General features: G+C 39.9%; 1 protein-coding gene across 8 annotated transcripts in view; it reads left to right on the top strand.

Moving 5' to 3' along the window:
• Positions 1 to 1,687: 1,687 nt before the first annotated feature.
• The window catches only part of ABLIM1 (actin binding LIM protein 1), a 104,887-nt gene continuing 84,394 nt past the window's right edge, over positions 1,688 to 22,180 (top strand). For 5 of the 8 annotated variants that reach the window (XM_074158910.1, XM_074158909.1, XM_074158908.1 and 2 more), the window contains exons 1-3: positions 2,790 to 2,928; positions 16,546 to 16,729; positions 18,336 to 18,445. In XM_074158910.1, the coding sequence (XP_074015011.1) occupies positions 16,623 to 16,729; positions 18,336 to 18,445 (217 nt within the window). In that variant the 5' untranslated portion in view covers positions 2,790 to 2,928; positions 16,546 to 16,622. Of the gene's footprint in view, positions 1,704 to 2,789; positions 2,929 to 16,545; positions 16,730 to 18,335; positions 18,446 to 22,180 lie in introns of those variants that run through there. The other 3 variants (XM_074158905.1, XM_074158904.1, XM_074158903.1) reach the window with 1 other exon arrangement.

Raw genomic sequence — 22,180 nt, 5'->3', positions numbered from 1 at the left:
TCCAGGCAGAGCTCGAAATATTTACCGTGTCCAGATGTGAAATGCCTGTATGGAGATGAGCCTCGCTCCTAGCTCAGGGTTTTCAGACCCACAGCAGATCACAATTTACATGTCCAGTAAGCTGGCTGGACTTCAGTCAGAAACATTTAAATAAGCTGCTTGTAAAAGTATTTCTCTTCCTTTTTCTTCAGTCCCCTCTTCTGTCCTCACTAATGACTATGAGGGGGCAACTCTGCCACTGGGAAGCCTTGTGTATTGCACACATCCAAAGGAAAAATCTTGTAAGCAATTCCTTGCAGGAGAAAAAAAAAAAATCAATTACTCAATCTTGACTTGCAATGCCAAATTGAGGCCAGTAAGACAAGCACCATAATTAGCTTCACTTAAGAGATCAGTCTGGAAATAGCAACTAGCAGTATTTGTATTCATATAAAATGGCTGCACAGGCAGAACTGGAAAGAAGTTAAATCACTGAACTAGTCTTGAAAACATCTATTTACTCTCTAGTAAAGCACAAAAACCTGTGTTCAGATCAATACCAGAAGATCTGGATGCAGGCGTGCAGGGTATGTTAGGGTGCCCTCCACATGGGAGTGTGAGAGCTGAATGTTGTGGGTACAGATTTCACACTGCAGCATTTGAGATCTAAGGAGCATTTGCCCAAATCCTTGATCCAGTTCCTCATTTAAGCAACTTTAAAAATTCTATTACCTTTCCTTCAGTTGGCATCAGGCCCGTCTCAGGCTGTCTGGATCCGAGAGGAAATTTTCCTCATAATAATTTAATTTGCTAGCACTTGTCTCTATTTTTGTCTCTTATTTTCTTTCTTTCTTTCTCATTGCATAAACTATGTGTTTCCTTGGTTACAAGTTAATAGTTAATACTCTTGTTTGGAAGAATTATAACTTCCACTCCTGAAATAGTATTGCATTGCAGACTATTAGATGAGGTTCACTCAAGGCAAGGCATTTATTGCATGGCAATAGGCAAGGCAAGGCATTGGGCTCTTATTTAAATGGAGCTGCTAATTGAAATACTGGTTGGCATTGCCAACTGCATTCTGTTCACCAGTATGGGCTGAATAACTGCTTAAGGGAAATAGAAATGAGGCTACCAGAGGAGGAGGTATCACAACCTCGAGCTTGAGTAGAAGAATTCAGCCTTTTTCTTTGAAGATTTTGGGGGTGGGGAGTGTGAGGGGGTGAAGAACAAAACAGCAGCTGCCATATTAGTTTGTATAGACTTGCAGCAGGAATTATTGCTCAAAATATTCGTTATCCTTTATTCTTGATGCTGTTACTCCTGTTATTGCATATTAAGCTTTTTTATTATCAGTCTTGTATTTATATAATGCAGAATGATAGCAGCATTTCTTCACTAAGGCATTTATAAAGGAAAGTCATATAGAAGGACTTAATGAAGTGATGGGGCTTTTTCCCTAGAAATTTATTGAGGAAGGGGAGGAAACTGGTGCAGTAAATATGAGCAAGGTATCTGTTATGTTGCTGCATAAGCAGTAACCTGGAAAAAAGCCTAAACCTGGCTGGGGAGATGTTAGGAATTGATCAGGAAAGGAAAAGAGAGTGCCAGGAAACAGCAAGATAAAATAATGAAGATGATTCCCGGTGACAGTGACGTAGGTGTATCGGCAGTCAGTCCTTTGCAGGCTGGGAAAAGCAGGACAGGAATGGTTAAAGACAGAGGCGTGGGTAGAGAAGTGTGTTTTCTCAGAAATGTTCTGATGAGCATCGCTAGTTTTAGAGCAATATTACAAGGAGGACAACTTTCCCCCTGTTAAAATGGGATGTGGGAGGGAGATCTGAAGGAACATAGTTTTGTTTTGGAACATTCTGGGTAATACTTTCCACTTCAGACAGTACAGTTGGGACTCAATCTTGCTCTAGCGTACTCCCGTGCGTTTCTGTTGGGGCCCCAAGCTGCCACAAGACACATCTGAAGAGAAAGTTAAACATTTTTAACGGAAGCCAAATGTGGAGCAATAAAACTTTTATTGCGACAATGAAATACACAATGAAGCTGACACAAACCTTTCCTGTTTCTATCCAAGCTCTGCTCAGGGCTGTGGGATTGCTGATAAATTACTGCTACCTGGAATTTTGTCTCTCTGACTGTATTGCAGATGATTTGGTCATTTCTATCTACTTATAATACCTCTAATTTGCATGAAGAGAGTCGTTTCTGCTAGAAGTAAGGGGAATAGAAGCAAATAACGTTGCCTTCTTTGCTCTTCAGATGTGCTTTCCCTGTGTTAGGTATGTGCTATACCAAAATGGAGATGTTTGTAGTTTATATTTAATATAGTCATTTGCATGCAAAGTCAGGCTACTTGGTTCATCTGGTTTCCCAAAACATGATTTGGAGTTGCTTTCCTTTCATTCTTTTTGCTTGGATTGTGTTCTTTCTTGGACTAAAATAGTCCAGTTCTTGTTGCCTTGTGTGCTCGTCGAATGGTTTACACACACTTGTGTTCTTGGAAAGAAAAGCTTAGGCAGTCTGAAACACTTTGTAGCAGTGAAACTGTGGAGGGAATTTTTCCTTGTCTTTCCATGGCAGCCTCAGTGGAAAGAGGTAGTAGTTGATGTGATTGGCTTAAACTATGGGTTTATGAAAAGGCTGTATTTAAAATAAATGATGGTGACTTCTTTATAGATGAACGTAAAATGTGAACAGATACTTTTGCATCATGATGAAAAGTGTCCGAGAACATAGATTTATGTACAGCAGAAAATATTCTTTTTGTCTGAGTTGAAATAATTTTTTTTTTCTTTGCAGTGGCCCATCCTCAGGAGCCTCACCACCCCTCTGAAAAGCCAGTCATCCACTGCCATAAATGTGGGGAGCCATGTAAAGGTGAAGTACTCCGTGTTCAGGCCAGACACTTTCACATCAAATGCTTCACCTGCAAAGGTAAAACCTTGATATTCATCTGTTAGAAATGAGTCAATTTGTGCAAATGTACCTTGAGCTGGTGATGAGAGGTCACTGCCATCGGCCAGTTACAGGATAGTCTCATTGGTCAGTATCTGAAGGATTTGTGGGTGGGGAGGGTAAAGAATGGGGGGTGGAATGACTGAATCACACATGTACAACCTGCAGGGTGATCAGCACACACAGAACAAATTCAATATGCAAACATCTACAATTTAATTAAAAGAAAGATTATATGAGACATTTGATTTTGGGGGGTAAGGGGATAAACTTGTCACCACTAGAAGACTCAAAAGAGCATGTTCTGCTCTGAATACTTATGTGCTTGTTCTTTTCTTTTCTACTCTTCACTGAGTACAAGCTACAAAATAGATAATTGTACCTGAAAGAGATGGAAAAAAAATCTTAGCTTTTTTAAAATATTATTTTCAGTTTTATTTACTTCATACAGTTCTATGTAGACAGTCAGTTTCATGTATTTGCTGAATAGGGAATTAGGACCTTAGACTCTGGCTGCTTTGGTGATTTTTATATTTTTTTTCCTGTTTATTTGGGAAACAATGGAACAACAGTAAACGTGCAAGATGAAGTGCTCTATGGAGAATCACAAAACATAGGAAGAGAAAGTATAGCCTCAGCAGCCCCTTGGAAATCCAATGTAAATAGTTGAGTTGGTTTCAGTTGTTGTATTGTATGTATTTCCTGTCATTTCCATATATGGGGCAAGCATATGTTGAGATCGTATAGTGTGATGTGGAGAAAGGAAATTTAGCATAAGAATACCTAGGAAAATTCTGTCTTTTTGTAGTTTTTGTTCTAAGTGCTTTTTCAAGGATTTGGGTAAATCTGGATTATTTTTTTATAAACTATTAATAGGAAGCACTGCCTTTCATTAGGGATAGTTACGAAAATTAAGCTGACTTGATTGCTGACTTGAGTTGACTTACGACTGACTTGATTGCTGAAAGTAAGTACTTACATTCAGAAAAGTCCACAAAAAACCTCCTTGATGGATACTGACATCCAAGAGAAACATGCAGGGTGGTGGCTGAAGGCTATGTCCTTTGGGCCTCCCACCCGCTGTGGGCCTCCCTGTCTCTAGGTCTCCACCTCCATGGGACCTTGTCCTCTGGGCCTCCCACTGCTTCAGGCCGCCCTGTGTGAGCTTTCCTCCCTTTCCGGCTTCCCCTCGCTTGGGCTCCCGTGCTTTTGGGACTCCCTGACTCTCTGAGCCTCCTCTTCCATGGGCTGGGACTCCTCCTTTTATGGAGGCCTCCTCGTTTTTGGACCCACATTCGCGTGGGGGCTCCATTTGTGAGCCTCCCACTCATTCTGGGCTTTATTGAGTCTCTTGTTCCCACCCAGCCTCTGAGGGCTTGGAGTCTCTGAGCCTCACAGTTTTTGGGGGACATCCAACCATTTTGGGCCACCACAACTTTCTACAAGCCTCCACAATGTGAGCCTCCCACTTCTTTATTGGCTTCCCATGTTTTGAGGCATCCTCCTCTTTTCGGGCTCTGCTTTCCGCTACTCCCTCCCCAGTGGGCCTCCCCACACACACACTTATGGATCTTCTACTGTGTAACTCTCTCCCCTCTCACTGGGCCTCCCTCTCCGTGGGCCGCCATTCTCTGTGCCTCTCCCTTTTGGCCTGGGCCTCGTAATCTTAAGGACCTTCACTCTGTGAGCCTCTCCCACTCTCTGGCCCTGTCTCACACTGGGCCTCCACTCTGAGCCTCGCCCTCAGATGTAAGTATCTCTGTATTTCTATATTTGTATTTATATTTGCCTAAAAGCTGTAAGGGAGCTGCATGGCAGGCAGCTGGGTTCCTGCAGAGCTTTGTCCCTGTCAGGAGAGGCCTCTGGCCAGCCCCAGTTCTATGAAGGTTCTATGGCTTTGGGTTGTGGAGCTGCCTTGGGGATGGGGACAGCCCTGCCCAGGGACCTGAGGGGCTCTCAGCACCTCCCGCTCATGCCACTGAGCCCTCTGTGACCACAACAAGGACTTGCTGTGGTTTTTCACAAAACAGAGGTTTAATGAAGCATTAAGTAATTGTAAAGCTACTCTTTGTGAAGTCATCCCCTTTGAAGATGGGTGTTCTGAAGGAGGAGGCAATCCTGACTCCCTCATACAGTTTATGTTTAATGGAGAACAGTGTGCAGTTGGCTGAAATAAGTAACTCTCTCACCGCAGTATGTAGGATGAAAGGTGAGAATATGGAGAAATATATAGGCCTATGTGAAACAAGGGAAGGGTTGCTCCTGTACGACCAGCACCTGCCACGTTCTGTCCTGGCGTGGCATGAAAGGGCTTGAGGTGAACATGGTGGAGCCGGTGGTGAACATGGAGAAAGGTGACGGAGTAAATCAGAGTGAGCAAGTAACTAAAACAGAGTAGCGGAATCTGTACTACAGAGTTTTTCACTTCCTTTAAACCTAAATTATTTTCTCTGAAATTCTGTATCTAGCACATGTATTGCAGACCCAGACTTTGAGAAGTGCCTCTAGCCCACTCCCTGAGTTTCAGTTATGTTTCTCATGTTCCAAATGTGGGTGGAATAGTATAGTAGTGTGATTGCTATAGTTCTGTCCTTCTGCTTCTTAAATAGATGTGATATAGCAGAAACTAGAAATATTTGTTTTCCTATGTTACTAAGGTTTTTTTAAAAAGTCACTTCAGTTATTTGCATGTCGAAAAATGAATGGCTAGAATCTGTTCGTTTGTCTTTCACTGAGAGGAAGGAGAGGAAGGTGGGTGGGCAGTTGCTTCAAGTCCTGTTTTGAATCTTATACCTGAGCTGCAGTGCTTGTTTATTGTTGGTCTCTCATATTTAAGTGAATGCACTTTTTGTTTAAACCATATAATTACTTACTTATATTGCATGTTGCCTGACCATATGGTTCATACAAGTGGGACACAGATGTTCAAGTAAGCATTTTTTTCCTCTTAGTCTAATAGGTTTTTAATTTGACATGACTGCGACTCTACAGGAGGTGGAGTTAGACCCCCTCAGTTTATACAGTATGTTGTTAGCCAGTGGAAACAGCTCCTGATACTGGGACCAGAATGTGTCAGACAGACAAGCCACCTGTAGATCCAGCCTTTTCCTTTCTGTATGCTGAAGTTTGCTCTTGAGACTTCGTAAATCTGCCGTGTGAAAAACTTGAACAAGCGCATACTTGTCTGACCGCTGTCATACTTGCTGAAGATGTTTCAACTTTTACTGATAGGCTTGGTCTGATAGTCTAGTGAAGATGCAGAAAAATCCATTTTCTCATAAAGCTGTCATGCTAGTTGTATAGTAGCAGGGTTTCAGCGGGAACCTGTTCTCATTTTGCTCTGTATGGGATTCCTTTTTTTTTTTGGGTTGTCATCCATGCTCTCAACTTTGTGTTTACATCATACTGTTAAGCGTATTTGATATGATCGTAATCCTGCTTCCCCAGGTTATGTCAGAGATGCATAAGCCCTCTGTGATTGCTTGGCATGCGTCAGTGGTGGCTGTTGCGCGGCAGGAACACACTGAGTTAAGCCTCCACGCTGCATCAGCCAGCTCAGGACATGCACATGTGTCATGTAATGTGATCAGACAATCATCTCCCCCTGTAGCTGTGGGCGCTGTGTCCATCTCTGGAATCCTTCTCAGAACAGGGTAACTGCTTCCTGACAAAGATGACGAGTAAAACCTCCACCGATTGACATGTCCCTGTACCCCCACGATAAGGTGCAGCTAACTGTTCCGCCCTGCCTGGTGAGAACCAAGTGTATCCAGCTGGTTTGTCCTATCTGCCTGGCAAGGCTGGCTCATTCTATTTGTGTCTCCAGATAAAAGCTGATAAAAAAAAAAGAGCTGAAAATGGTGTGGCCTGTCCCCCAGAAGGTGAGCTCTGCCGGCCTCCCGATAGGCAAAGAATCCCAGGCAGTCAGCAGCTGACTCGGAGCTGGAGTTAACAGGGGAATGATGGACAGGGGAGGGACAGGAGACGCTCAGGAGCACAGTTCCAGCAGCACTATTCAGAGCTGCTTCGTAACAAAGTCACTAGCTTGCGAAGGAAATAAACTGTTGTGTGTTAAAAGTGCAACTTTAATTGGATTCTGCAGTATCTCCAATTGTAATAAATAAGTTTTAATTTCTGTTTTACCAGGAGTACACTACTCTTACCACACCAGATTTTTAAGGGTTACCAGGCCATGGAAGCAACAGGCTGAGAGGAGGGAGGGTTAGATGAGGGGTTTGGAAGGACTGAGCTGGAGCCCTCATTGGTTTTTTTTGTCTTTAATAAGCATTAACATTAAGAAGAATTAATTAGTAGCTTATAAAGTAAAAAGTTTTTCTTGTAAGCATCTATGTACATGAATAACTTTTCTGGAAAAAGTCTGGAAAAAGACTATTCACGGCAGTGTCTTTTACATATGTAAATGTGTGTGGGATCAGGCCCTAAATTACGATGTGCATGAGCAGAGATTTTAGTATCTCAATTTAAATTGTGATCTGATACAAATGATAATTTTCTATCATTGTCAGTTGATTACAGTTCATTTTATCCTTTTGCATGTACTAGGAGAGGAAACTTTGAGGCTAGCAAAATTTCTATAATAAGACTTTATTATTAAGGCTGTGATTCATCTTCTGGGTTAGAGGGGAATGCTGGTTTCAATACAGTGTATTGCGTAACAGAACAAGCTTTAAGATTTCGTAGTAACAATGTAAAAGTTTTCACAGCTTGATTTTGGTACATGTAGGGATAGATTGCGTTATCTTAACAAGGTAATGTAGTATTTGTGGTAGGAGTATTTCCAATAGTAAACAGTGTTCCTGTTCTTGATGTCGAATATAAATTGGAAAACATAGTTAGCTTCCATATGGTAGCCTGAACTAAAAAAAAATAATAATCTCATAAATAAGCAATCCTGCCATGAGAATATGAGTGGTGTCTAGAGTTTTCTAGTCCTCACTATGTGGCATAAATGTCTGTAATTTGATTAGGCTATACCAGATGAAAATGTTTCACTGTGTATGAATGTTTTACATGCTATAGTGATATCAGATATCAAAAGGCAATTATGAGCTAATATTCTTGCTAATTATAAGGCAAAGCCAAGTCTTGGCACACAGGAAGCATTCCACATACCCAGAGTATCCCATGGAGGAGAAACTCTTAGTTTCTATTAAAACACTGGTATAAATTGGCATAAAGCAGTTTCTTAATTACGGAACAAATGTGCTAACCTTCCTCCTTTGAGTTAGATGTCTTTCAAGCTTATTTAGGAAAGCCCACATCAACATGTACTTCCAGAATCCTCTGTGGTATGTTTAGGTTCCAGGAATGGATCTGTTTCTTTTATGTGATGACTTTTACAAGGCTACATCATCTGTAGCTCAATGAGCTTGACAGGGAAGGGGGAGGATTCCTAAGTTTAGATTTTGGGATGCTCTGTAATCTTTGACTTTGAACTGGATCTTCCTCCCTTGAAGGACTGGGAAGAAGTTAGGGTCATGTAAGCAGACACTGTATCAACAGGGTGGAATGTGTTTTAAATCATTAGTTCTTTGACCTTTGATCTGTCATCAGATTCCTTCAGGAGGCTGCAAACTGGCTGCTGGGTAGTTGGTGCTATTAATAGTTCAGTGTCAGTGGATGGAAAGTTTAAATATGAGGACATTTTTGTAGTAGATATCCAGTGCACTGGTTTAAAGATTTCTGCATGTCCACAAATACTTCTCAGAGACTGATCTCTGGACACGGTAACGTAACTGGTGGGTAGAACGTGCTTCTTCCTGAGCATCAGGAAATTATACAAGGTCCCTTGAAGCTCTGAATCACTGAACCAAAGAGCCTTCTTTATTTAAAAGCTCTCTAGGCTTGTAATTCTCTTTCAGTACACCATGGTTCTGCTTGCCAGCTTGGAACTCCCTTTTTCAGCTTGGTTATTGAAACAGCCTTTATTAAGGATTTTGATTTTTCTCAAGAGTATTTTAATTTTTTTCCTAAACCTGAGTGTCTCAGCTTTCATTTAAAGAAAAGGGCATTTCTTGTCATTTAAATATAAAACACTGGAAAATATGAACCTGAAATGCTCTATCAGCAAAATACAAATAAAAAGGACAGAAGTGTTACATTATCCTGGTTTGGATGGTCAGGACTTTGGGATCTGACTCAAGATCTTGAAGGATTACAACTCTGCATCCTTCACCTATGGTAGAAAGACCCATGGAAGGGAATAAGGAAGAGTATGTTGAGATTTTAAGGGTGAAAATGAAAGAGAAGTACTTGTTGCTGAAGAGACTAGTACACAAATCAAGTGAAAAAGTGAAAAGGGGGGCACACTTATCTGTGTGCACAGAGAGACGTTATGAGGATCAGTGAGAACATGTTTAAGAACAGCAAATCAGGTTGGAACAGTTTAGAAAATCCAGGGAGTGATGGGATTCTGCTGTTCTTGGGAAGTTATCGGAGGTTAAAATTTCTCCCATGGCAGGAAATGGGATTCAGATGTGAATTAATGCATTCAGGTAGCTTGATATGAAAGCCAGCCTCAGTTGCAGCTCTGAGAGTAACTGCCATTTCTGTATTTGCAAATCTTTGCTGCTGTGTCCTGGAGCCTGTTCTTTTTCTTGCAGTGATTCCTATTGGTATGTCACTTCAGGTGCAGGTAACGGCCTGGGAAGTTTGCTGTAAGATACCCTGGTTTCTTGCAAAATGACCCTAACCCTCCTATAGGCCATAAGCAGCAGGGAGAGCTCTGTCTCTACTTGTTTTCAATAGCAATATCCTGTTTTATTTGGATCTTCTTTTCCAAATAATTTTTTTCTGTTTGCATATAAAACTCTGAATTGCTAATTTTTGCTTTAGTTGTTGACAAGAAAAGAAATCCCAAGCAGTTTCATCCCATTCTAACGTGGATCCTTCTTTTTTGCTCTTGAGGTTTTAATACTGTTAATGGCAATTGGTTGACATTGATACTAGTTTAGTTGGGCCTGAGGTCTCTTTCAGTGACCAAACATTTGACTGGAAATGAAATTAATTGCACTACTTGGCTGATGTTAATGAATGCTGACAGATGCCATGTCAGATTTTAATAAGCTACCGGATCCCTTTGAAAGTTGAGGGCCGGCAGGATGCTTTACAGGTGTTTGATGAGTGGGGCAGAGCATCCTTACGAGAATTTGGAAAGTTGCTTGGGTTTGTTATCAATGTATCCTTCATTTGCCTGGCTTGTTTCACAAATCTATGGATGAGATGGATTTGGTTCTGTTCTTAATCCTTGGCTTGCTTATTTATAATCAATCTTTTTGGAGAGATCTCTCATCTAGATAGTTACAGCCAACCTATCCCAGGCTAAACTTTGACATTTTTCCACCGATTGCATTTTCTTCAAGGTTCATTTCCCACAGACCCATAAATGACTTTGATCTCCACCTCGTGCTTAGTTTAATGTGAAAGGTGTTTTAAATGGTTGAATGATTATTGCCATTGTTTCCATTCTGGTGCACAAAACATTGATATTTCAGTTGGGAAGCTGTCACATTGCTGCATTATATATGCCTGTTGTTTGCTTGCCGTTGAGCTCAGGTACTAGCTATTGTCTGTTGCTAGAAAGACTGAAATATATGCATGTCAGGCACGGGCAGAAAAGTTTCCCTGTGCAGTATTGTTTGATCTGTCTCCAGTGTTAAGGAGAAAACCAAAGAAAGCTGACCTCGTAGGACTAAAGGCAGTGTCATGGTGTTGATTGGGAAGTTGATTAAGTTAAAACTCGGAGCTCATCTGAAACTCAGTCATCGCTAGTGGCTTCAGCTGAGTGAATGCTTGCACTAAAAGCTTAGGAGTTTCACTCAGGTACCCCACTGAGAATTACTTGTGTCATAACGACAGTGGCATGTATTAGTCATGCAGGCAGGACGTTTGGAATGTTTTTCATTGAAAAGGTTTTTCAAGGGAAGAGTAGAAAGGCCTGGCTGGAGGCTAGGGGATGCTTCTCATGGGGATCCCAGAACCATTTATGTGAAGAGGGGAGAAATGCAATCTCATCTTTTGCTCGGGAGATATTTTAGCTGCTAAACCGTTCTTCCAGCTGGTGACTAGATAACGGAGCACAGCTTAACATTACCTGTATTTGTTCCATGTATATAAAGCTCTTTTGACTTCCCAGGGTTGTTTCTAAAGCCAATCTGTTGAAATGGGAAGAGATTCCAGAACCACTGGGAATGCTGGACACAGTTCCAAATAGCTTGGATCAAAATGCATCTCTCATCAGTGTATGGCAAAAAAAAATCTCCAGTGACAGAAGTGTGACAAACAGTTTTCAGGATCTCGGTTACAGCTTTTGCAAAAAGCTGTATGCAGTTTCTTAATGGTGCTTTGTAATGTTTCTGCAGCGGTAGGGCTGCAGCACGGCTTCTGAGATTTACCCTTCTCATGGGGTCTTCTGCTCAGACTTTGAGGTACATTCATTCTTTAAATGACTTAAGGAACCAGAGATTATGCCATCAAGAAAAGTGTTGATAAGAGAAATAAAACAAAGGCAGAGAAAGAGTTACTTCATTGGAAATGTGGAAACTTTAAACTTTAATAAGAACTTGAACCTTGCCTTTATCAATACAGGATTTGTTAAGTTCTCTCTTGGGCAAAAAAAAAAGAAACAGATTTTTCCTGTGTATTTGTTTAGATGTAGACGATAAACTGAAACATTGCCAAATTCCTTTCTTCCTTCAAACAAGAAATCCATTATGTCCTAAGAAATAAATGTATGAATATTTCCCTGCTTGAGAACAGCACCATTATTCTATGAAGCTTAGAAATACAAGAAAGAAATAAAACCCCAACAGGAAATTGAATTTGCACCTTGTTTAATGAATGGTGACAAAGCAGATCATTAGACTTTTCTTAATGAATAGCATTCACTTATGCAAACTGAGAGCCCATGTTCATAGAGTCTACTTGTGTGGTTTTGTTTCTTCAGTGTTGAAACAATTTTTACTTCGGGCCTGGATTTTCAGCTCTCACTGACAATAACTCTATGGAAATCCTACATAATGCTCAGTAGGATCAAATGCTGCTTCTATGCACTTTGAAGAAATCTGATCTCTTCATTTTCATCATATCCGTTAAAGCTTGGAAGTGACTCAAGAATGATCTGAGTCCCTTGGAGATCACAGGCAATTGGATTGCTTTTGAGCAGCAACCTTTTGTTATAACAGCCCAGGCTTGCGTACACACACCCTGTAGCTTTGGTACCTGACAGCAGCGTTGACGGTATCTCCAGTCTTCTTGTGCTCTAAGGATGCAAAATACTGGCTCCAGAGAGTAGTTCAAGAGAGAAAAAGCGTGTAGGTCTGTGTTTTCCATACCGTGTGAGGCAGGACTGTATTCCAGCTTATTCCATTCACAAGTGAGGCAGGATGGTCTGTTTAGAATATGAAATCCTTTATTATAGAGACTCAGAAAAAGGCTGAGTTCCTCCAGGAGCTGTTGAAGATAATGATTTTCTTTTTTTTATTTGAAGAAAAATGCTGATTTATTTGTCTCTGTGCTTGTGGTACCTCAGGGAACAGAAATGCTCCCCGTTGTCTCCTGTTTAAGAACAGGAGAGGTTCTGATCATGTAAAGTGGAATTTCTTCCATTGTATCGAGCAGGAAGAGTTCTTGGGGAAACATTATTCTCCTGTAGAACTATTTCCATGGGATGGATGCTTACAGAATACCTCTCACTTTTGCATGCATCTCAAGCATGATTTGTGCATTGCAATTGGCTTCACTAATTAATTCTTTCCATCAGCATGGGAAAAAATAAAATAACATGATTTGATGTTTATTAACTGTCGTCATTTTGATATTCGTTTTTCTTTGATGACATGATATTTTTATCACAGCAATTACCTAGATGACACTATTGGGATTTATTGTACATGTGGACTAATCACAGCTGGTATCTCTTCATTGCCTCTGCTGTTTGTGGCATGAACGATGCTGGGCAGATGGTCTTTCTTTTTAATAAAAACAATCATGATTCGTCCATCGTTTCTGTGGTATTTCTACAGTGGTCATAAGTATGTGTGCTAAGGTGATATGTTTAAGCTTGAGGGGATTTGTTGTCAGAACCATGACTTCTGCACAGTTACAAAAAGGAAAAAAAAAAAAAAGGCTGTTTAAATCCCTTCCTTGTTTGCACACCACATTGTACACCAAGTGTGGATCCAGCCATGCTCATCCTTTCTGATTTGATCTCTGACTCAAAGTGAAAGCAGCCTGCCGGAACAGCATTTTTCCAGCCATGGATGTTAACAGTCTGGGTGACCCTTGTTTCGCCCATGTAGCTTAAAGCTGTGATTAGGGATGGGAACGCATGTGCTAAATCGTCTGCAAAAATCCGTTTTAATGTGGGGGTGCCAGGACTTGTCTTTAATTCTCGCAGATTGGTGTGTGCTTCCTGCTGTGAGTACGCCAAAGATGATGGATCTGCTGGTGGTTCACATCATGTTCTGCTTCTGCCTGAATTCATGACTTGCCAGTATGAGAGAATTTAACTCATTCTGAATTATTGACAAAAAGAATGAGAGATTGGGTGGAAAGGAAACTTCATAAAGAAAAGGGCAAGAGAGGGAGCTTCTTTTTAATAACAGTAATTGCTGTCTTTAAAAGACTTGCCAAATAATTTTATCCCACATTTTCATTGCTAGGCTTGAATCCCTGTGGCCATGCAAAAGGGATAGAGCTTAATAATTGTAAGTGCATGAATGCTTTCATTCAAAGTTTGTAGTGTTTTTTGCAAGCAATGATCTGCCACAGACCTTTGTATGACACGTTGAAACTGGATTTCAGAAGAAGCTAGAACAGAGGTTGCATTGAAAGTTACTTTTGATCATCCTACCTTATTAGGCCCATTGCCTCGGCAGGTAAAGAGAGCCATAATGACTAAATGAGTTTTTCAAAAGGTGACTCATTGGTAGAACTGGGGACCATACTAAAGAGCCAGAGAGTTCGTGTATGCAGCTTCTGAGGCAGATCCAGCAGCATGCTGAGTGCCTTCAGCTTGAAGGTGAAATTATATATAGACTTGGACCTTAAAGCTGCAAGCTGAATTACAAACTAAAGGAGGTTAGGAAGAAACTTTGCATAGACACAGAGTACTCCATAGCTCTTTATGAAATTTAGCGGCTTCTGAAGCATCTACTATTGACCACCCCATGACAATCCTCCAGTTGGTACAGTGTAACCACGGCATCTAACAGTCTGAATACTGATGTAATCCCTAACAACTTTTAGGCATTAAAGTAGAATTCTTGGTTACTCTATGGTCTAATGGTAAGGATCCACCAAGGGTAATTTAGAAAAGCAACCCTATTGTAAGTAGGCTTAGGTTTTGCCTCTGGACCTCCAGTGGAAAATTCCTAGATGGTCCCCAACTCAGGAAGAGTCTGAGAGGATGTGGTGCAGAGGTCACAGTATTTTCTGCCTAATGGTTACATGGTATTGTGCTGTTAGTTTGAAACTAATAATTTAAACAAAATGGTAATCAGTAGAAGAAAACAGAAGAACGAAAGTGGGTTTTTTTCTGTAGGTGTACCTGAAAACCAGCCTAAAGCATTTTGCAGCATTGTAATAGAGCCTTAACAGTAGTTCTCTGTAATCTCCTAAGTCACTGATAATCGAATTTTGGCTGCTTGTGGATTTAATGCCACCATGAAATACAATTTGTTTGCACGTGAAATATTTATACTGTTCTATGCAGAAATGTGAAACCGGAAAAATGCTAGCACTGGTACTGCTTCAATTCCAAGTTGCGTTCTAGTGCATTCTGTTTATTGTTATTCTATTAATTATTGTTACAGTAACACTCATTAGACTTTCGAGGCTTGGCAACAGGCAAACACATAGAGTTTGCAATCCCTGCCCCAAACACCTTGCGATTTTAATTTTCATGGTGGGTAGCTAATAGGATCTTAGTCCATTATAAGGGGGCAGAGAATGAATGTTGTGCTCGACACTGTGCTTGGATTTTGTGGTGGAGAGATGAGTTGAACCCAGTTCCCCTGATAATCTTTCTGTATTTCATATTTTAATTTTTCAAGGACTCTGTAACTGCAAGGACCTAGAATGCTGCTTATTTATTTTCCCTTAATAATCAGAATTTCTGATATTCGATATTTCTGATATTTGATCTGAATGTACTTGAATATTATGAAGAGGGGTGAGATGGAATTGCTTGCAGAGTAACAGTTCAGCTGGCATCCTAGACCACTGTGAAGAGTAGATTGTCTTACTGAATTACACACATACAGCAATATACAGAGGAGCACTAGGAGTGGCTGAAACCAAAACGCCCAGAACCTGTCGTATATATACATATATATATATATGTTTGTTTAAGAATTCAACTTGCAGCCTCTATTTATGCTTTCTCAGGTGAATAAAGAGGACTTTTAAAAGCTCACATGAAGCAAGTAGTATTTTTAGTGCTACTGAGGGACATTAGATAGGTTCAAGTTCTTTATTCAAAACGAGGTAAAGCAGAAGTGTGAAATTCAGTCTCCCATCTCACATAGCTGTTCTAGGATGGATTGCTTTATTTTTTCTGTATTGACCAAAAATGACAATGTAGCTCTATGAATATTTTCTTAAAGCAAAATAGGCACCTGGTTGTGATGTGTTTTGGTTTGGGTAAATAAGCATTTAACAGTGAAAACTGTTTACATTAATCCGTGAAGTACAGGGATTATAGTATGTGAAAGGCTAACAGAAGAGCAGTGCAGATTAGGCACTCAAAAGTAATAGTAGTTCTTGGGACATTAATTTGTTTGGAATACAGGGGGGAGAATATACTTTATTACTATTTGCTTGATTCAGTATTCAATATACTGTTGTATAGTTTGGCTGCATATATCATGAAATATATATAGCGGAGATGTAACTAGATTTTTTTTAATGCTTTCTTGTCTCTTCACTGCAGCTTACTCCTAGTATTTATGTCTAAATTAATACTGTAAAATCAACCCGAACATTTCAAAGATCATACATTTTAAAGCAAAATGTATTAATGCAGTGATGGTGCAGCAGCTCAGTGTTATCTGGGGACTGGAGGAGTTAATCTAAACCATACAACATTTCTAAAATATTCATTGTTTCAAAAAGATGCAACACCTTGAAAGCTTCTTAAAATAAAGTTCACGCTTGCAGGAAAAATGTATGCTACTGTATAACATACAATCTGTCATATTTATGGAATCATATATTTTCTTCTGTTCACCTCCAGTTCCAGAAGTGAAAGGAAGATTGCATTGGTACAAATAATTCTGGTAACATGATTACTGGATGATTGGAGGTAACTGAGGTCTTGGCAAGGACCAAGCACATGAAAGTTATGATTAAGTAGATGCCTCCAAGGAGAGTCTTTATTACAAGCTCTCTTGTAGCCGGAGAATGCCCACCATCTCCTGGGATGTCAAGGCATACAGTGACAGGAGGAGAAAGCAAAAATCTGATAGAAGGGAGCAAGACAACCAGGGTCTTCTCATTTGTCGGCAGCATGTATTGTTGCTGGCATTCTTAGTAGGTATATTTTTCCAACCTGTCTGTGTGATTTTTTTCTTTCAGTGTGTGGCTGTGACTTGGCACAAGGAGGCTTTTTCATTAAGAACGGGGAATATCTTTGCACCTTGGATTACCAGCGCATGTATGGTACCCGCTGCAACGGTTGTGGGGAGTTCGTGGAAGGTGAAGTAGTGACAGCTCTGGGAAAAACTTACCATCCAAGCTGCTTTGCCTGTACTGTTTGCAAGTAAGTCACATCTTTCAACTTACATGGTGTGAACCCAGCACAAAGAAAACAGAGGGAAAGGTAGCACCATGAGACACAGGTCTCCAGATATTTCTCTTTGGGAAGCCTTTGGTTTGAAAAGATTTCATAGAGAAGGAAGACCCAAAAAAGAGGGCCTGTTCCTTTGTAGTCTTGGAGGGAAATAGGACAGTGGAGTTCTACAGACGTCAGAATCTGACAGCAGTCGAATGGTCTGAAACATAAGGCAGGAGGATGACATGAACAAGAAAGGCAAGAATCTGCGTTCTGAGATAGTACCTTCTTGGAGATCCCATCATAGGATGCATCTGGACATTAGTGTGGTAGACTTGCCAGGTGCTACCCTAATCTTTCATAACTGTCTCTGATGAGTAGTTTAAGTACTTTATCCTGCAGCCTGCTGAATTTTTTCGAAACCTTTTCTATTGGAAGTACTTTGATCATTTTTCCATTTGGTTTTAGTGTGTGAATTTACTGCATGTTAGTAATCATGTGATGTGTATGTTTCAGATTCATTTCCCAAGGACAGTGTGAAAGTAGATGATATAGCATGAAACGTGACGTCAATTTCTGTACATAAACTTACATCACTTTTTATGTTGAATGAACAGAAGATGAATCATTGGAATAGATTCATGAAACGCAGTATTGCTGCTGATTTATTTATGGCCCACTTAGGAATGGCAGTAGAAGGGAAACTAGAACAATGCCTTAAACATTTTGTGGAAATAAGCAGATGTTCATTTTGTTAAGCACAGATTTGGAGTGAGGTGTGGTGTAGGGGAGTCTGTACTCAGCAGCTGAAGCTACGTACTAAAGATTCGGAGTTACTAACCTTCTCATTTTAATGACATGCTTATACAAAATGTTGTTCATCCTCTGTTTTATACACCAAATAAGAGTTAACAGCAATGTCAACTTCTTCCTGACACACATTCTTAACATTTTGGTGTGTTCAGCAAATAATCTCAAGCTTCCATAGTACATTCAGCCTTTCCCTTTCTCATAACACCATCTGCACAGGTAGCAATTACAGTGGTGGTTCTGTAATGTAGATACCTATTTTAAAGCTCTAGGAGAATGGATGTGGATAACATTTCTTTTTTTGCAAACTACTACATCCTCTGTAATATAGTCATATATTTCATTGCTGAATACAGATTAAATTAGTGTATTTATGAGAGACTAGCTCCATATTCCTTCACTAGCCTCAAGACCAATTCAGATTCTTCCTTTGAGTTCTCTTCTGTACCATTTCCTACCCGCAACATCATGCTGAGACCGTCATAAATGTAGCTGTTGTGTCTAAGAGGATTTCACTGTCGTCCATTCATTAGATAAAGTATGTTTGATAGCTTTTTTAAACCAAAATACAAGGCAAGTCTAACCTCTGCTCTGCTTGCATCCACGGACTGGATTTCTTCCAGTGCCTGGCTTTGCCAAGGCCACATTGCAGAAACTATTTGGCCTGAGTCTTTGTAAAATACTGATTGCACTGGGTGAAGGCAGCAAAATCAAGGCATAGGGAACAGAGGAAAATTTCTGGCATAACCTTTGCTAAAATACATTTTTCTCTTTAACTCTCCAGGCGTCCATTTCCACCAGGCGATCGAGTTACCTTTAATGGAAGGGACTGTCTCTGTCAGATGTGTGCTCAGCCAATGTCCTCCAGTCCAAAAGAACTGTCTGCCTCAAGCAGTAAGTATGCCATCTTCTTTCTGAAGCCTCTCATTTTTCCCAGGCTGATCGTCATTTGGTTAAAACAAACTTAATGCAATCTTTGTTGTTTTTTTTTTTTTTTTTAATTTTTATTCACCTTTAGAAATGTGAACTATCTCTGAGAACTGTTGTTTTTTCTTTCTTTTTTATTTTTTTCTTTGTTAAAAGTGTCTGATACTACAGGTGGGAAGAAGACACTTACACATTTCCATATGAAAAAAATGACTTTTCCCCCATGACTGGATTTTTAAAAGGGCTGTTTTTTCTTTTATAGGCACTGGAAAAGTATCTGATTGATGAATCCTGAGGTTTCAGTGTTGATAGATTCAATTTTTTTCATGTGTAATTGCATAGGTTTAAGTATTCAAGACAGGACAAAGTCAGAGGAAATTAAATTTCTTCTACTATTTAACACTTTAATTTAATTAAATTGTCCTTCAAAAGGAGTATTGCCAGAATTATGCTTCCAGTAGACTGATACCACAATGATACTGTGATTAGAACCTCAAGAAACCATTATAAGAAAGAGAGAAAGCAAGTTAAGGGGAAAGAGAGAGAATGAAGAAAGCTTGGGAGGGAAATTAACTTGGTTTGCTCTTAGGTTTTAACGCCTTTAGAAGATAATTTGTAAATTACTGATACTAATCTGTTCCTCTGGTGGTTAATTTTTTTAATCTTTGGGGGTTTCTGATTCTTTCTCTGACTGCTGGACTGTACACAGCACTCTAATCTGCAATGATTTACCCAGTATAGCTTTATATTTCAAAATGGCCTCAGATTTCCTTGTGACACAAGGTAGTTTTCCACCGATGTTGGTTTCCATCAGAGAGACACTGTGTATTTTGTACTGGTTCTTGGCTTTGAGATCCTAGGATTATAAAGTGCAATGTAAAGGCGAAGTTGGTTAATGTTTGTGCTCAATGGATGAGTCAAGTGAATCTCAGGTTATCTGATTTGCCTGAGAACATGTAATCAGACACTTAGCAAAATGAAAAATGAGAGACTTCTTTTGTTGTCATGCCTTTCTGTCTGTGAAGTGATACTTTTCCACTGTAGCTGTAGATTTGGAGCTGAAAATGCACAGACCTAATCAGTTAAGAATTTAAGAACCTGAAAAAAAGGGCTTATAAGATTTACAAACCAACACAGAATTGTATGAGGTACTTCAAGCACCCAGAGAATCCTTCTGAGACAAAGGAATGTTGTGGAAATTGTATTGGAATTGCTGATATTTAGGAGGCATAATTGGCAAGGAACCGCAAGGCACAGGGACCTTGGACGGCACAGACATTCTGTGTCTAAGCATGTCACAGCACTGGTTCCCAAATGACTGGTCTCCAGTGACAGAACTATCTGGATCACACTGCACCTGGTTCTCAAAAAGTGCCTCGTTTTTCCAGCGTGTGGCCGCTTCCCAGATACCTGACTCCAGGTGCCAAAATGCTCCCCAGCAAATGGTAGGCTGAAGTCATCTGATAGTGAGCAAGCAAAGGAGCTGGAGAGTCACTTCCTGATAGCCATGGTCTCTGCTTGAATGGCTGCTTGGGTCCCACACTGAAGTCATAGGCAGCAAGGATTATAAAACAACCTTCCCTGCTACTTGTGATGGGATTTTTTTATTTTTTTATTAATCAGAATTGGGTCCTGCTGGGCAAATTACCTTATCAGTACACACTTAACCTGAAGCCTTATCGTAACACTTCAGAGTTCACTACTTCTAAATCTGCAAATACCTGCCACTGTGCGTCTTGTTCTTTTATGGACAAAGACTTGCAGAAAGATACAGAGATTCTGGTCATTTTAGAGCAAAACTCTGCAAACCAGACAAATAAAAGTGAGACCAGCATGTGTTTATAAGTTCAGGGAAAACTCAATTAAAAGCATACTAATGAAGTGTCCTGTGTCTTCAAAGATACACCAGCTGCTGCTTTAGCTTTGTGCAAAAGTTGACTTAGAGATGGAGAAGTCTTTCTGCTGGCACTGGAGAGAAAATTTTAATTAGTGAAAGTTGTTCCAGATTGCTTCCACTGATGGCTGAATCGGACACATCAATTTTTTCCAACAGTTTGCCCTTTTTTAAAAGGATGGTTTTTTTTACTGCAAGTTCTTTTAGAAGAGAATCTCATTCATGCTATGCACCTATTTTATATCCTATATTGCTGTCAGTTTCCTCTGATTACTTCCAAGTAGATTACTAGAGGAGGCTTTCCTTAAAACAAAGAAAGTTGGTAGTGATGAAATTCAATAGTCTGAAAGTATATCGGGTTTAATTGGTTTGTATAATGTGAAAGGAAGCCTTCTATCCGTTAGAATGTCTGCATTAATGTTGACATGCCATTTTCTGATGTCTGTTACTTCACATAAATTAAAGGCTTATTGACAGCTTTTCTTAGATGATGTCAAGGAAAATGAAATGCCTCTAAATACAGGAGTTAACATCTTGAATTACATGGACCCGAATATTTTTACACTCTTCTATAGTGCACACCAGTGGAAATCAGAAGGAAAAATATTGAATAATTAATTTTCCTTTTTTGTTTAATATTAGTTGTGCCCATAGTACTTATTTACCTTATTTATCTTAATAATGTATTTCTTTTACTGCACATGTATTACCTGGAATAATTATACCTATTTTCTTGAAGAACCGTTTCAGTGACTCCTTTTTTATTCTCATTTTCTAAGATAGCCTTTTTCAGTGTGCAGATGCTATGGAGTAATCATAATTCATAAGTTAGTCAACCCTGTTCCTTAGACACTGCTAGATGGACACAGTGCACTAGCTTTGGGATTTTCATTTATTTGGCAGGAAATCTAACTCCAAATACCTGTAAATAGCTTTGCAGACAAATTAAATGGGTGGTGTTTGGTTTTGTTATTGTTTTATTTCATATGACAGCTTGATAAATGAGATGTGATCTGTAAAGTGAAGGGACTGGGACAGATGTAGAGCAGCACAGAAGGAGGGGACAGCTAGATAACACTGACTAAAAATGTGATTTTGATGGCTTGGATAGTTCAGGGTTTAAAAGGCCCTGCCAAAGACAGGAAGTTACTTTCTTTGGGGTCCAATAAAGGAGTAATATAAGTAATATATCCTGGGAATTACTATTTATGTTTTAAACAGTGTCCAGGTTTTTTTATACAACATCATGATTGCCTGGTTTGTACTATCTTAAGCTCTTTCCACTTCCTGTTGTGTTCTAGCTACACATTAACACACCTGTGTTTGTTACGGTCCATATTGTCTTTCCAGAGAAGCTGTTGTGCAGGCATCTAGGATTTGTAAATATTAGGCAAGGCTGCAATTTGTGTGCTTGGCTATTTGGCAATGGGTGCCCTGCTTCCCCCTTCCCTCTCCGTCCTGTGTCACCCCTCCCATCCTCCACCCCTCTATTTTACCTTCTTTTCATTAAGATCTCCTGTATAGTGTCTCTGTTGCATATATGCCAGCCTCATTTCACTGTCCCTCAGCATTTTGCATCGCGTATTCAGTGGACTGTTTTTGAAGGCGACCTTTAAAAACCTGCAAATTATATGTATTTTTTCCTAATTTCATGCTGTAATTTAGAGTGAAAAAGAGTCAAAGCCGCAGTCATAAAAATAAGAAAATTTGTGTGGTTTTAACTTGTACAAGGAGAAATTCAAGAACCTAAAGTCTGCCTAAATCCTCGTTCTTCAGCCATGTTAGGGTTAGGTACCTTTGATAGAGAA

This window comes from Numenius arquata, chromosome 15 (genome assembly GCF_964106895.1).
Source record: "Numenius arquata chromosome 15, bNumArq3.hap1.1, whole genome shotgun sequence".
Lineage (NCBI taxonomy): Eukaryota > Metazoa > Chordata > Aves > Charadriiformes > Scolopacidae > Numenius > Numenius arquata.
The sequence above is the reverse complement of the archived record's forward strand: the minus strand, read 5'-3'. Positions and strand labels throughout refer to the sequence as shown.